We start from the raw sequence: 15,565 nt of genomic DNA on the forward strand, positions 1-15,565 counted from the left end.
ACATCGGCTTGACGAAGCCAAAGAGAACTACAAAGAGTATGCGTTTTTCCAGTCGGCTCTACAAGGCGAAGTAATTGTGGCCACAAGCAAGGCTGTTTATGTATGGTGCACTGCTGCAAGCGTCACTAAAGTTATAGCACTTTGGTTGAAAACAAAGCCATGTAAGGGCGTTAGAGCATGACCATTCCCGCCTGCCTACAGTGCCCACTGTGTGAGGTTTCTACATCTGCCACCACACGGCTGGCTTGGGAGCGGTTCTTTGCAGTACGTTCCACGTGGGTCTCCTTTGCGCATGCGTGGTCACGCTTGGCAACCATGGGCAGCGCGCGCTGGCACTTAAAGTCCCTAGATTTTCCCTGTTCTTTCGACTCTACTGGCACCCGCCTCACGCAAACGCCTGGCCTTGGAAAATATGGGCAGCGCGCGCTAGCAGTCGCCGCACGCCGACGGCTATCAGGACCCAACTAAAAATGTCGCTCTACAACAGCCGAAATCAAGCTCTGAAGAATAGGAAAAAGGGACGAAGGCTCCCATGCGGGCACATTTGAAAGAAGTGTTGGGCGTGCAGCTGCTACGATGGGCGATTATATGCGCTGCACGCAGGCATCCGCAGCGGCCCGCGACCCATGCATCTAGCTTCATGAAAATATTAAGGGTCTGTGCTTGCGCTGCTCCATTCCATCCGATACAGATGTTACTTCAGTACATATTGAAGGTGAAAACCTGAGAACACGCCCACTGCACCAGGGCTCGTCTCATCTGTTTGTAATTCGTCCTCGTTGGTGCTAAAGTTCTTACCTGCGAAGTTATGCAGCAACTAGGCCTATTAACATGAGCGTTTGAACGGGTTCGCAATTCATCTAGAACATCATCTTGATGACTTTACCTTCCAGTGTCTCAGGTAAATGCGCATAAGGGACTCTGAGTTTTTATTGTACTTCAGTACAGGCGATTTATTTGGGGCATCTTAGCACCTCCGTACGGTAAACGCCATAAGTACGGCAAATCGCACGCAAATGGCAGTCGCAACTAACAAGTCCCGCAGGTGCCTTACATCTTCGGGTGCTGTCGCCACTGCAGGCTACACAGTGCCCCCGCGCCACAGGAAAAGTGGCACGGAATCTGCTCCACGGCCACCTGGATCGGGGCGCGCGGCGGTGTACCGCCGCGCGCCCCGATCCAGGTGGCCGTGTCTGCTCTCAACAAGTGCTGAGCGCAGTCGCAGCGGCCAAGCGGCACTACCACTGCCCTCAGTATATCCTAGGGACCGTACGTACTACCGCACTACCACACGCCCGACATGCCTGTGCTCGGCTGCGCCAGAGAACATCTGGCCGCGCTCTCAAGGCGTGTGTCTCCGTTGCTAGGCAACGGCCACGCATGCGCAAAAGAAACCCATGTGGAACGTACTGCGAAGAACCTCTCTCGGCTGGCTAAGCAAAGGATTTACGTAGACACGGTTTCCGAGATTATAGGCGCGTCGTGAATCTCGGAGCTTCATGCGAAACGTAACCGCTATTATTTCTGACTGACGTGGTGTCATGCCCCGCGCGTTTTACCATGTGGCTACGTGTTGCAACTCATATATCGTTGATTCACGAACGGCACAACTCGTCAACAAACGACACAGTTATTTAAGCACTTTGGTTCCAACCTTTACGATTACCTTGCTTTTTTGGCGACAAGCCACGGTGGTCTTGTAGTTGCGGTGCTCGACTGCTGACACAAAGGTTGCGGGATCCAATCCCGGCGCCGTATCTCGCTAAATGCTTCAGGCCCGTGTACTTATATTTAGCTGCACGTGAAAGAACACTAGATAGTCAAAATTTCCGGAGCACTACACTACGGCGTCGCTCATAATCATGTAGTTTTGCGAGGTAAAAAAACGAACAATTATTATTTTATTGTTTGCCGGCTCTTTGCAGTTCGTGCTTCTTCATCGTTCGACATTTTTCTTATGGCCGTTTTTTTCGTCAGCCTGTTCGTTATCGGACACAACTTTTTTCGAAGCAAGTCATAAGCGGAGCCACGCTCAACTGCAGCTGTCCGACTGTACGAGTTCCACAGGTGTAGGGCGTAGCTATCGCTCGTGGCCCGCAGCACTGACGCCGTATGGTTTCTCTGAAATGCTTTCTGCCACTCCATGTAGTTGATGGGGTAGAAGGCGGTGCCTGGTAGAACTGTGAGACCGGAGCACTCCACAAGGGGCACCTTGCCGAGAAGGTTCCTCGGGCAGAACCAAGACAGCACACGCTCGAGAAGCCTGGGGCCATTGTGGGCCCACTTGCGCGCCCTGACGACAGTCAGTCCATCGTCATTATTCAATTCATTTGTTTATTTCAGACATAGATAGAAAACGCGAAATATTTCCACGGGGTAAGGCAACAGAAGATTCGTATGTCTTCTGACGAGGCGTACACCCCGGACTCACATGTCTGACAGCCAGGAGCAAAACCATAGAAGCATGTTGAGTATAAAAATAATTACAGTGCTCATTAGACAATATGCATAAATTAACATACGTAACATAAGCAACGTAAGCAAAAAACACAATGGAACACGAACATTAGGGGAAAAGGTTATATAAACTGTAGCAGTGCATGTATCAGCCTTTGCACAAGCTTTTCACAGGTTACAATAGATCAATTTGAGCCATTCAGTATGAACCACCACGGTAATTCTCAGCATTTTATTATACATCATATTAAAGCTATTACATCATATCAGGCCCGCAGCCAGGGGGGGGGGGGCTATTTTGATGACACATGGTGTTTTATCGAAAATAATCATGAAAACAGGAGTTTTTCTCAAATAGTCAAGGCTTTCAGCAGGTGCCCCCCCCCCTTCCCTAAAAAATTCCTGGCTACGGGCCTGCATCATATACATCATATCAAAGCTATGTTATGGTTCTTTGTCAACCCCATCAGCATCATACCACTAAGCTTCATCTGGCATTTCTATGCTATCGCAAGTTGACTCTTGTTGCACCAGTTTTCCGCGTCCTTAGCTTATTAAGTTTCTAATTTGATATGCTCTAATCATCTACTGTACTGTACTATATTTTCAATGTCTTGTACTAATCATTTTACGAAACCAGGCCACCGGCTTTCCGTTTTGCGCTTTACCGCATCATCAGCCATCATAATCAGCCTGACTACTTCCCCTGCAAGCTAGGGCCTCGTCCATGTTTCTCTAGTTAATTCGGCCGTGTGTGTGCAGCGGTCATGTTATCTCAGCAAAACTTCTTGATCCCATCTGCCAACCTAACTTTCCGCCTACGTACCCTGGAGCGATAGCCTTCGCTTGAAATCCAGTTTGTTACTCTCTGTGAGCAGCGGCTATCTTAACTTCTACCTACATAAGCTTCCAAGCCCAGTTCATCTTGATTTCGACAAAGATTTCTTTAACCAGTGCTTGTTCCCTGACTCACTCTGCTCTCTTCTGTGATGTTCCTTTCCATGGCTCACGGCGTCTTCATCAATTCAAGCTGAGTCCTTTACGGAAGCCTCCATGTTCTTCGCCGTAGCTAAGAACAACGAAGATGTAGATGCCCTTGCCCATTGCTTTACCTTGTCTGCCGAAACTTACTTTGGTATTACTTCGTGAGATATTCCGAAAGGTCAGAATGCTTTTTACCGCGGCATACATACAGGAGAGCCAATATTGCAAACCCCCTATGCTTTGAATGTAACGTGTACGTTGCAAGACTCGTGCACGAGCGGTTTTTCAGTTAATTTCCGTTTAAATAAGTGGCTGTCCAGCACTCATGGTGAGTGCATGTGTCCTCTTTGTGCGCTATTTACATTGTGTAGGTAAACAGGAGCCAGAAATTTCAAGAACAGCTAGCCTGATTAGCATCACAACTTACAATCGCTGCTGTGAAATGTACTCTTGATAAACTTTGTAGATAATCTATAGGTGGGAAATTAGCAGAAAGCACGGACTTTGAAAGTACGCTCATGTTAATAATTTGTTTTTTTTTTTTTCACGCCCCCCCCCCCCTCCATTCTTTCATCGCACCCTTTTTTTTTTCAGGTGTTATGCTGTCGCTCGATTTCACTTTCAACTACTATTGAGGTTCCTGTGACCAAAGCCAAGATCTCTCTTGCAATACCTAGGCATTTAGACCAGCCATTACACTATCGCGACTACCAAAGGTTTTCAAGAGTTCCCGTTTCTAGCAAAGAGGAACCCTACATTGTAAGCGTGAACCTCTGGAGTGCGCTTCCACACTGTACTCGACACAGCTGCGTATCGCGACGACATGTCGCCGAAGTGAAAATTTAGCTGTGCGACGAAAAGAGTCAAGGTGCGTGTTCAAACTTACTTGTACGTGCTACTGAATTCTTGAAGACAACGCGAAAGGAAGGGATGACCCTTGTCGAAGACCATCACGCTGTTGCCGACGTCAGGGAAGAGCTCTCGAGCGACGACGTTCCGTAGTTCACTGAAGCTCTTGAGGGTCAGGACGTCCATGTCTGCATAGACCCCACCGTACTTCCACAGCACGAGCAGCCTCAAGGCGTCGCTCAAATGGTTGACACGAAAGGGACTATGGTTCCAGTCATCCTTGAGATACCAGTGCACGAGAACACTGTCCTTGACCATTGAGTTTAGGTTGATGTTAAGCAGTCGGAAGTTTGGCAGCTGTTGCAAGTTCCTCAGGGGCCTGTGCAGACGGGATGGCATTCGTGTAAATGTTTGAGTACATGTTTTCGCCTGGGATGAATAGCATGCTACACTTGCTAAAGGGACTGACAAAAACCGGCCAGAGCGTGTGACTATATCTTAGCGAAAATGGAAAGACCATACATTATAATGACCGAATCATCATCATACATCATTCACTTCGCGATTTCTATAGGATTTGCATACTTAAATTGCACTATTCACCAAGGGGGGGGGGGGGTACAAACACTGCCCTATACTTTTATTCAGTCGACCTGTCCCGTCGTTGTTTAAACAGAAGGCTTATGACCACGCAAGTTTTTGATGATAATGGCGGCCGCAGGCCACGGATGTTGCGTTCCAAGAACTCTTACTTCCGATCTTTATTCCCGTAAGGCAGACCATTGTGAGAAGCATGTCAGTGCTTCATTTGCATTTTTTCATCCATTATGAAGCACGTTGTATTTTGGACTCGAAAAGAGAGGGGACGGGGGTCTGCCATAAATATTCACCCCCCCCCCCCCTTTGACGGGCAACCCTGGCAATCTTGCGCACGCCTATAATTATAGTGACAGATTCAAGCAACGTTTTCGCGAGTGGGGTATATTTTAAATTGCGTTTATTACCCGCAAAAGAAAATGTTATGTCACGCAGCCTAAGGCGAGAGGCTTGACGCTGCACTACGGAGTCGTTCCGTTTGCTGTACATAGCGTCATGTCGGACCGTTCGGACCTCATTCGGGTCATAATAGGGGATATTCAGATGTACAGCGCCATCTGTCGACAATCCCGTAAGCTCGATTCGCCATGTTTTGTAGGGCGTGAAAAAGAAACCAGTCGCATGTCGCAGCCTTTCAGGTGCTAGTTGCTGATTACTTATCTTCGTTCTGCTATGACCTTTTAATGTTTCATGTGCTGTTCAGGCAACGAGGGAGCCCTGGCAATTCCGATAACAAGGTGGCAGTAATTTTAGTCTAATTTATCAGTTACCTGAACGAAGAAAAAGAATATACCACCGTGAACTTGTTTCGTCAACAAGATCGGCGCTGTGTTTAGGTTCGGAAATGACCGGCGCGCGCAAAAGCAGTCTTGAACCTGACTTCTTATTTCTGCGTGCAGTTGTTCGCCTGCAACATAAGCTAAACTTACAGAGCAATATATTACGATATATACATTTTAAAACAGACGGCCAACGTCGGACACGCGCGAGAGAGCATGACTGGTCAACATTAGCTTGTCGATGTCGCAGATCGACGAAAGCAATGATTTACGTATATAAACGTGTGTAAGCAGCGGCACAGACGCTGCTGCGCGGGTCCGAGGTAAATCAGTGCCGCCACTCGAGACCGGAGCGCAAAAATCCACACAGCCATCGCTTTGCAAGCTTCGCAAGGCACTGTGCGCCGAAGTACATAGTCCGCATGGCGCGTCTGCCCTCCGCTTTACACCAGCTTGTCCCTCCGCTTTTGTTTTTCATTTGCTTCCTTCGGTCAGCGTGCGCTGCGAGAACATGGAGCGAGTTACGGAGCCGCGAAATAGTTGAAGCTGTTTGTTCAGTAGATCATCGTACTCCTCTTTCCGCTGATCGCGGGTACTTGTGTGCTTGTATGCTGTCGCAATAGCGCGCGGCGCGGCGATAATGCACGCCTCCGTGGCATGCGAAGGAAAAGTGCGCACTATTTTAAGATATATGACAATTAACGCACGCGCGCACCGTTCAAGAGAAAACCAGAACGAGAATACTAAATCCGCGCGATAGATTACGACACCAAGGCATTATAAACAACCAGTCTGTATTAAAAGAGCATACTCGTGCCACTCTCTCTGTACACAGTCCAAAACGCGCGATCACGTTTTTGTTTGGCTTGCGGCGCACCGCTTATGTATATGTCCATGCCTTCTTCATTTCGAAAAATACGACACGCGCTAATGCGAACGGTGTAGAGATATTGTGGCTAAAAAAATGAGTCGAGGAATGCAGCACATCGTTGCACAACAACATGGTTTCGATATCTGACGCGTGTTTATGCAATCGCAGTGGGGAAATACAACGTAGATGTATTGCTGTGCAAGGTTATCTTAGAAGTTGAGAGTAACATCTCCCCTGCAAATGAATACTTTCTTGAACGCTTACCTCAGATCGGAAGCACACGCCACTAGAGAACAGCAGTTCGGCTGCATCGCCTCGTGCAGCTGTCGTCCGTAAGAGTTCTGAAGCGCGCAGAGCTTTGGTATTACCCTCTAGTCCATTTGTAGCAGCACAGTGAGTTCACTGACCGTTCGGTGCTGGATGGACGAAAGAAACGGCCGTATTTTGTCGTCCGAAAGCTACGCCAGCGACTGCGGCTCAGCCTCCCCGTGGTCTCTCCTATGGAGACGCTAGAAGACGATTCCACGACGGCACCCAACAAAAAATCGGACGCTTCCAGTGTTGCCAGAGCACCAAACATTGTGAATATCCCCTATTAGTGCTCAAGATTAGAGTGCGTATGTTATTGTCCATCCCCCCGCCTGTTCTGCGCTGCTTACGAGGTAAAAGAAGTTGACGCTGAGAAGCGGTGCTGCCTTCGCGACAAGCAATGGAACTTATTGAGCGACGGCGCATGCGTGCGGTGTGTCCGCATGCGCAGCAAACTACAGCGCACAAACGCGAACGCTGTCGCGCTCATCTTCTTCCTCTGTTTGCACCATTTGTTGTGTGTACGACTCACAGTCGCTGCAGAATGAAAAATTTTCTTTATAAATGTTTCACGCGTTTTCTGCGTTATACCATACCGTGAGTAGACACTCTGACCGGTAACCTTTCCGTTGCAATAAGACAAACCGTACACTAATGCCGCTGTTACAAGTGCACGCTAATCTCAGTTACGGAAAACCTCAGTTGCAGCAGACTACGGTTACATCCAGTTAGACGAAAGCCTAACTGCAGTTATGCCACTAACCGTGGTTGCCCCAAAACTGAGGTTGACGAGCTCAGTTAACGGAGCTAACCAACAAAATGGCGGCACCATGTCGGCGGTCTTGGCAGCATGGTCTAATAGAAGCCGAAACGTCCTCCCAACGCTAAAGTTGCTGATACATGAAAACAGTATGGCAAAACAAATGACGCACCGCACACGGTTACACACGGTTTCTAGAGACCGTAGCACGGTAAACATGCCAGGCAACGGACCGTCTTGGCTTTCGCAACGACTTCGCCCATAGTTCGCGCACCAGCCCCTAAAACTTCTGCGAAACAATTGTGAAAACACGTGATGCAATAAGCTCAGGGACTGTAGGTGTAAACAGGAAGTATTTATTTTAAAGGAAATACATTTTATTTGCAGCATACTTATGAAACGCAGCGAAATCTTATATCTTACTCGTGAAGCGGTGTCACGTGACCTGTTTCATAGCCGAAAACCATCGACAGCTTTTCCCGTGTAACAGGTGCCAACTGCAGTAGGCAGTACAAACTGTGGTTAACTTCGGTTAACTGAAGTTCGTCGTAACTGAGGTTAGCCTGCCCGTGTGGGTGCAAAGAGCACAACGTTTTTCTCGTATTAGTAAATTACAATCCTACGATACCAAGAGCACCACTGTTACCGCAAAAGAAAACCCTGGGAAGCGAGAAACGCGCAAAAAGGATATAGGTGGCGACGCCACTTTTAGTTCCAGCACCAGTTTCACGTGACGTCATCAATTTTGACGGGCGTCTGATGACGACCACGTAATCCTTCTGTAAATACGGTTTACATTGTGTTCTGAGGGACCCAATGTGTTAACATAGCAAGTTTTAGAAAATTTCAATGAAACGATTTTTCTTCATAACAAAAAGAACTTGAAATTCGTGGCGTACACGTGCTGCTGTTTCAGCGCGAAATTAAAAAATGAAACGTTGACATACATTTTCTCTTCTAATAATTCTGTGATGCAAAATTAATGACAATAGATTTCTAAAAGTAAAATTTATCGTTCTAAACTGATTTATTTTTCATTTAGTGGCCCATTAAAGTTAGCATGCTCGGGGAAAAGAGGGGTCGTGGTGGATTTAACAATTCCAATTACACCTTCCGTGTGGCTCGTTACTGCAGTCTCGCATGTCCAGAATGGTGAGGAGCCAGACGGTGTAGTAGGGATGCCGAAGAGCTGCGGATCGATGGAGCAAGCCGCTCGTTCGTGATGCACGAAGCGCCGGCAGTCTCAAGAGAAGAATATGTTTTTCGTGGACTCGTTCAGGTTGACATATCGCTCGAAGCCTTTTCGTTGATCTTGCTCGCCTGTAAGTGGTGCAGTATCGTTACAGGGCGTGGTTTGCGCCGCGCTCGCAAAAATGACAAATGGAAACGAGCCGGAACATGTGTTGAAGCTTAATTGAATTCTACACGGGCAAAAAACAAAAAGAAAGAAACCTGATCATAATCAATTGTACGTGACGACCCAGGATTGAACAATCCTGTTAGAAGATATTCCCTGCGCGCTCATCGGGCTCATCTTGTGTTACCGCACGTGTGATAAAAAAGCAGGAGCCCCTTCCCTACCCGGGAAAATGGGTTGGCGTGTGCGTGTCAGACCTACTAGTTTGCTATCTATCTATCTATCTATCTATCTATCTATCTATCTATCTATCTATCTATCTATCTATCTATTATATATCTACTATCTATCTATCTATCTATATCTATCTATCTATCTATCTATCTATCTATCATTTCAGTCCGTATTTCCATTCCCGGCGGAAGCCAAACAGCTCTGATCGGCTGCATGCGTGGAGGGAGGACTGGATACGCAGTTGTCATCGTGACCTTAGGCGTGCGCACAGGGGGGGCAGTGGGGGGGGGCGGCCGCCTCCCCTAATAACCTAGGAGGGGGGGCGCAAAATCTGCCCCATACATTGACCCCCCTAGTCACCTAAGAGGGGGGGGGCGCTAAAACTGCCTCGTACATTGACCTACAAGGGGGGGGGGGCGCTGCGATAACCTTCGCCCCCCTAATGTGAGCCCTGCGCAAGCCTATGATCGTGACTCATGTTGCGGCGCCGGCAACGGAACGTGAGTCACTATGACTCATCATGACTCGCCCTCTTGCAGGTCGCATTTCCTGTACCATGACGCGCCGGGTCTTTCGAATACGACAACGACACCGCCGAAATCTCTCACGCTAACAAGCCTCGCCAGAAAAAATACTGGCACTGTTCCGTAGCCGGATTGATGGTTGACTGTCGCAACAATCTCCTTTTCTTCGGACGTGGAAAGCTTTTGTTCTTTCTCGCATGCAGTACTCTTTCCTTCGGTTAGTATTGGCTCTGGGCTAGGACACAAATGGCAGAGAGAAGAGGTTTCACCGTGCGTTATATAGACAGAGGGAAAGGGGAATTGACGGTGGTTGTTTGTAGTCTGAGCCACAAATCCTAGTCACATCTGGAATGAGACTGATGCGCTGGAGGGTAAGTTAGGCGGAAATTTCAGTACAACAGGTTTCTAATTTTACCGAAAAAGCCCAAACCCCCGCGTCGTCAAGGGTCAGAACACCACGAGCGATGGGCGGCTGCTATGCGCAGCTCCCAACTGGACTGCAGCTTCGGACGTGGGCTGATCCAGAGGGGAAGCACAAAAGTGTCCGGTCATCTACGGCCACCCGAGGCCCATCATCACCCTGCTTTCACTTCCTCCTCCATCTATCTCACATTTTCTTTTTCGTGAATCATAAAGTTGTTTTACCTATTTCCCCCGTATACCTACCTACCTACCTATGTACCTAGGTTTTCTTCGGTGGTATCACGGTACCACTAAAACGGGGAGCAACCGTACTCCTGGCTGCGAACTGCTGAATGTGATGGTTTGATTTGAAGAAGCGATCTGTATGCTTGCTTAGACACGCTTGGACACATTCCGCTTTGGTCTAGATACGATGTAGAGGCATTGCAAACCCGAAGAAAGAGGGTGGTTGTCACTCGACTGTTAATCAGGCGATGAAACAGAGTGTCAGTTCTGTTTTATCAGCACGTGCGATAACGTGCAATGATCCCACATGATGCGGAGGGCACATGTTGCGGAGGACATATGATGTGGAGGGTGCATATGCGGAAGGCACATGTTTGACCCGCGTGCTAATCTGGAAGTTATGACATGTTATTGATTATGGCTGGGGTTTGTTTTTATTTTCCCACATAAAAATTCAGTTGAAAGTCAGCGCCTGTCTCCGAGTGTGTATTCTCCCTGTTTCGTCGTCTCTCGTGTCACGTGACAAGCACATCACGAACCCGAAATCAACTCGCCGAGTTTTCTATCTCTCATGAAACACTGGTACATGGCTCGCACATCATCGCACATAAGCCTCAAGGGCAAGAAGGCAGGTGTAGTCAGCCGCGGAACCAGCCAAAATAACATGATTAATGGTTTTATACTGTGCTTTCGAGTAGCAATGATGCATTTGTCCGGGTGTACAGTCAACGTCAAAAGTGTAGGGACCACAGACGCAAGAAAAAAAATCTTAATATTCCTTCTGCTTCCGTAGACAGGCTTGAATTGACATTTCCGGCCTGCTATAAACCCGCTAACAACATGTACTCTCCAGTTAGACCGAATAAATTAAAAATTGCCCAGAATCAAAATTTTCTCAGACCTAGTGGTCTAAAATTCTGACGCCGACTGTACACCTCAAAATACCTAACCTTAGCGTCCTCCCTCTAATGGCGCCTTCTTCGCGCTCCGCAATGATAGCCAGCCCATTGGATCTTTCAAGAAATAAAAAAAAAATCTGTATTTTAAATTTTCTATTATTTGTATCTAAAGGAGGACGAAACAAAGTATTTTTCACTAATTTTCATCTATTTGTACGCAGACTTCACATATAGTTCTAAGCGCCTTTGGTGTGGGTATAGTAAATGTACAATACCACTTATCGACCCAGAAGTACATCGCAAGGAAAACCGCTAATTAACATAGCTTACCCAAACATTGCTGTCGAAAACCACCAGAACCACCGGACAGGAGTGCGCGTGGGTCGTAGCCGAGATGTCTTGCACTGACTGGATTACATGCGCGTACCAATAAAAAGATATCCTTCAGGCAAAAAATCTAGTTCCGATAAAAAGAATGCATAGGAAAAAAAAACAAGGTCATCCAAATCACTGGAATCTAAATAAAAAGCTTGTTCACCAGCGGTATAGATCGCAAGCAGAAGGCTTTCTAGACGCCTGTCGCCGTTAACTATTTCTGAGGATACGGCTTTTTACAATGTCTCGTCCGCGATTAGAGGGCATAGGTCGGCAAAAAAAAATTCGAGCTCACTCAGACTCACTCATGAAATATATTTTGCCCTTAGGGCTTACTCGGACACAGACTCACCAGAATATTCCTCATTCGAATTCAAGGTCACTAAAATTTTTCTCAACCGCACTCACTCGGACTCACTCACCTAAATATTACTCAGCCTGACTCACTCAGACTCAGAATCACGGCTCCATCTGAGTCTGAGTGAGTCGATTCATGAGTAAGCTTGCCGACCTATGCCTTCCTTATAAATGGAAACTGAAGAAAAATAATGAATCGGTTCAGATTAATAAATCGTGCTCTGGGAACTCTAATGCCGTTGAGTTCATCATCATAGGTTTATTAATACAACAAAAAATCAAGTTCAAAGGTTCATTGTTAAGTTTCGCGCCGAAACCTCCATACGTGACGTCACGAATTTCAAATCGTACTTATTCCATTTTGGCAGCATTGGCACAACAAGTTTCCTCAAACTTGGTACGTTAAGTTTATGGCCCCCTCAGAGGAGGACACTTCACTTCATTTTTACCGATTAGGAAGTGCGTATGCCCTAGTAGGCGCCATCAAAATATTGAAGTCATGGCGAGCGGTGCGAAACTTCAATGTGGCGTCGCCACCCACGTTTTCTTTTCGCGCGTTTTCTCGCTTACACGCGGTCTTCTCGCCGCAGAGCGTGGTGTTTTTGGTAGCGTGAAAGAGTATTTACTAATACGAGAAAATCTTTTTGCTCTTTAGTGTGTGCCTATCACCATATCACATACATTTTTCCACCCGATTTCTGCAGCCTCTTCAAACCATTCCAACAGCGCAAAGCAGAGGTTTACATTGACAGCTATAGTCAGGCAGGCCTCCCACTCCCTTTCATTAAAGTTAATTTTTCTCTCGTTCTTTTGAGACATGTGAGCCTTCGGTATATAAATATTCATACCGAAAGTAACTCACTTTAATGAGCAAAAGGAACCTCCAACAATCTGCGGTGAGGGGGGGGGGGTGCTTTTATGATAAATAAATATTGCCCAAATGTGAATAGGGAGCTAGCATCAGTAACAATGAGGTTTCTTCGAAAAAAAAACAACAAAACTGGAGGGCTCTAAGAGAAGCGCATAATTGATAGAGTGACGAAAGGAATATTTGTAGCGTGAGCGTGGGGGTGGGGCGCACGCTATAGCTAGGGACTATAGCCTAAACCTAACAATGGTTTATCAGATGTTGCGAATAGATCGATATGACAAGTTGCAGCGACGAAGCCAACAGCCAAAGCGAAGGATATGGCAGTTGTAATAATATATCTGGGGTTTAACGTCCCAAAACCACGATATGATTATGAGAGACGCCGTAGTGGGAGGGCTCCGGAAATTTTTGACCACCTGGGGTTCTTTAACGTGCACCTAAATCTAAGTACACGGGCCTCAAACATTTTCGCCTCCATCGAAAATGCAGCCGCCGCCATTATGGCAGTTGTAAGCGTACATTGCAAAAGAAGACAAGTCTCGGTATAAAGGACTCCAGAAACAAACGCTATCGTGGGCTCAGGTAACTAAATCAGTGTACTGAGATAAAAGAACCTACCACCTGAATTCTAGTTCAGTTGCCGAAAGGGGATCACCGAAGCAGCTGTACGTTTATCTTTTGTTTTTTTAGTACTGCAGAATGCGTAAGTTGGTGCCAGTGGCCTATATCCAGGTACCCACAAGGGAGGACACACATCTTGCCATGGCGGTCATTTCATCTCTATTTTTATTTATAAAAAAATCAAAATCATGCTTTGAAATAAAATAAAGAAAAACGAGCATGGGTTTCCAGTTCATGTAATACATTGTCCTGTTAGTCTTCTCCGAAAGCAGTCAAGCGGCCGTTGCGATTTCAATAGTCTCACACGGTGAACAGTATTGAACACAGGCGTACAAACACTACAAAATAAATAGGAATTAACAAAAACTGTTGACTGCACTATACTTAACTCTCAAACAGTTCAAATATATGGCGTTTGAAAGATAACCTGAACGGGGGACAATGCCAAGGGTGTCCCCTCCAGCCTGAACACAAGGGGGGTCAGGACCCCCCTGCCTCCCGTGATTTACACCAGTGGTTGGTGCATATAATGTCGTTATGTTATAACGCAGCTCTGTTTGAGCATGAATGAGAGAGACAAGCAATGAAGGAACTGAAGGTAGCGGATGAGAGTCAATTGATTTCTCTTCTTTGCTTGTCTATTTCATTCGTGTTCAAACTGGGCTGCGCTAGTAGCATAACGACTCTTGTATTCTACAACGGCCCATAAGCGGTGGAAATTCAGTTACCAAAACACGTTGCGAGGACTGTCTTGTCCTCGTCAAATGTAGCGCTACAACGTTTTAAATAAGGAAGCGGTGAAACGTCCCAACATAAATGGTTAGGCTTATCAAAAATGTAAACCGGGCAACTTACGTGTGACCGTTAGCAATACAAAGAAAACCAGCGTGATGAGGGCTGTTAAGTCGGAGCTTCTGTGGTGCTGACAGATGAAATCGGCCCCTACACAGATCGTCAAGAAAAAAAGAACACATTCGTATGTCGCTTACATCTGTATGGACAAATCATGTTTCTCTTGAAATTTACAGTCACTTGTAGAAGTAATAGCTTCAAAAGATATTTCAATATTATCAAAACACGTTAAGGAAGCCTCAGTCATATAGCAGAGATGATTCTGTCAGTAGACATACGCTCTCTTTCGATGGGTGCCTAACGTCCTCAACATTCCCCCCCCTGCGAGGTGGGCGGTGATGCGACTACAACTGATGTGCACTCTATGGTGCAGTCGTGGGAATATCCTACGTAACATTCGTTAATATATTCCTCCGGGTCGAGCAATGTTTCAATATAGCTTGCTGAATCATAGGAGTAAAATGTAAAGTTATTTAGACTGCTATAAAAGTGGAGCTGGAAGTGGAACTGGAACCACAGACGTTAATTTGATATGACGCCTGTACCGTAGGAGTACTATGTAGTGTTTATTGCTTTCTTGTCCAATTACACAGCCGGCACAACAACACAATTGACGTTGCACTGCCATTACGCCTGCATAGGCTGTTTTTCCAAACCAGTTATAGACCGGGCGTGGCTCTGTGATAGAATACCTGATTTCTACGAAGAATGCTTTGGTTCAGTTCCTGCTGGATCCTAATTTTTTATTGTTTCATTCGTCGGTTCAACGCTGCCGATGTCGGTTTTCCTTAACGCTCTCGCATTTAAATGACTAATGTCTGTTTTCGCAGTTCATGGGTAGATATAAACTGTTAATCACCTGCGGCGCATACCCGTACACCGCGGCCTGTGGTAACCGGGTATGTGCCACACGTGTCTGGAGGAAAGGGTTTGGACGACGCACGCGACCGGATTTTTTCACGTTATCATGCCATGACCGGCAGTCATATTCATCAAGTCCTGTTACCCTCCCATGCCAATTTTGGTCACACAAAGATAAGGAAGCGATCATAGAGCACGAAGACTAGATAATAGCTAGATAGATAGATAGATAGATAGATAGATAGATAGATAGATCGATAGATAGATAGATAGATAGATAGAAGACTAGAGATAGATAGATAGATATAGATAGATAGATAGATAGCTAGATAGATAGATAGATAGATAGATAGATAGATT

General features: G+C 46.4%; 1 protein-coding gene across 1 annotated transcript; it reads right to left on the reverse strand.

Annotated features, from left to right (window-relative positions):
* Positions 1–1,871: 1,871 nt before the first annotated feature.
* LOC119401778 (lactosylceramide 4-alpha-galactosyltransferase-like) lies at positions 1,872–14,421 on the reverse strand. The gene is made up of 3 exons (XM_037668752.2): positions 14,348–14,421; positions 4,328–4,669; positions 1,872–2,293 (listed from the first exon to the last, which is right to left on the reverse strand). Exons 2-3 carry the CDS (start codon positions 4,606–4,608, stop codon positions 1,897–1,899), a joined length of 678 nt encoding a protein of 225 aa, XP_037524680.2. The 5' UTR covers positions 4,609–4,669; positions 14,348–14,421; the 3' UTR covers positions 1,872–1,896.
* Positions 14,422–15,565: the final 1,144 nt, after the last annotated feature.

The sequence above is a fragment of the Rhipicephalus sanguineus genome, chromosome 8 (assembly GCF_013339695.2).
Source record: "Rhipicephalus sanguineus isolate Rsan-2018 chromosome 8, BIME_Rsan_1.4, whole genome shotgun sequence".
Lineage (NCBI taxonomy): Eukaryota > Metazoa > Arthropoda > Arachnida > Ixodida > Ixodidae > Rhipicephalus > Rhipicephalus sanguineus.

Coding starts and splice junctions, on each gene's coding strand:
- LOC119401778 (XM_037668752.2), bottom strand. CDS start 4,608: ATGGTCAAGGACAGTGTTCTCGTGCACTGGTATCTCAAGGATGACTGG. Junction 2,294..4,327: donor GAATTCAGTAGCACGTACAA/GTAAGTTTGAAC, acceptor GACTGTCGTCAG/GGCGCGCAAGTGGGCCCACA.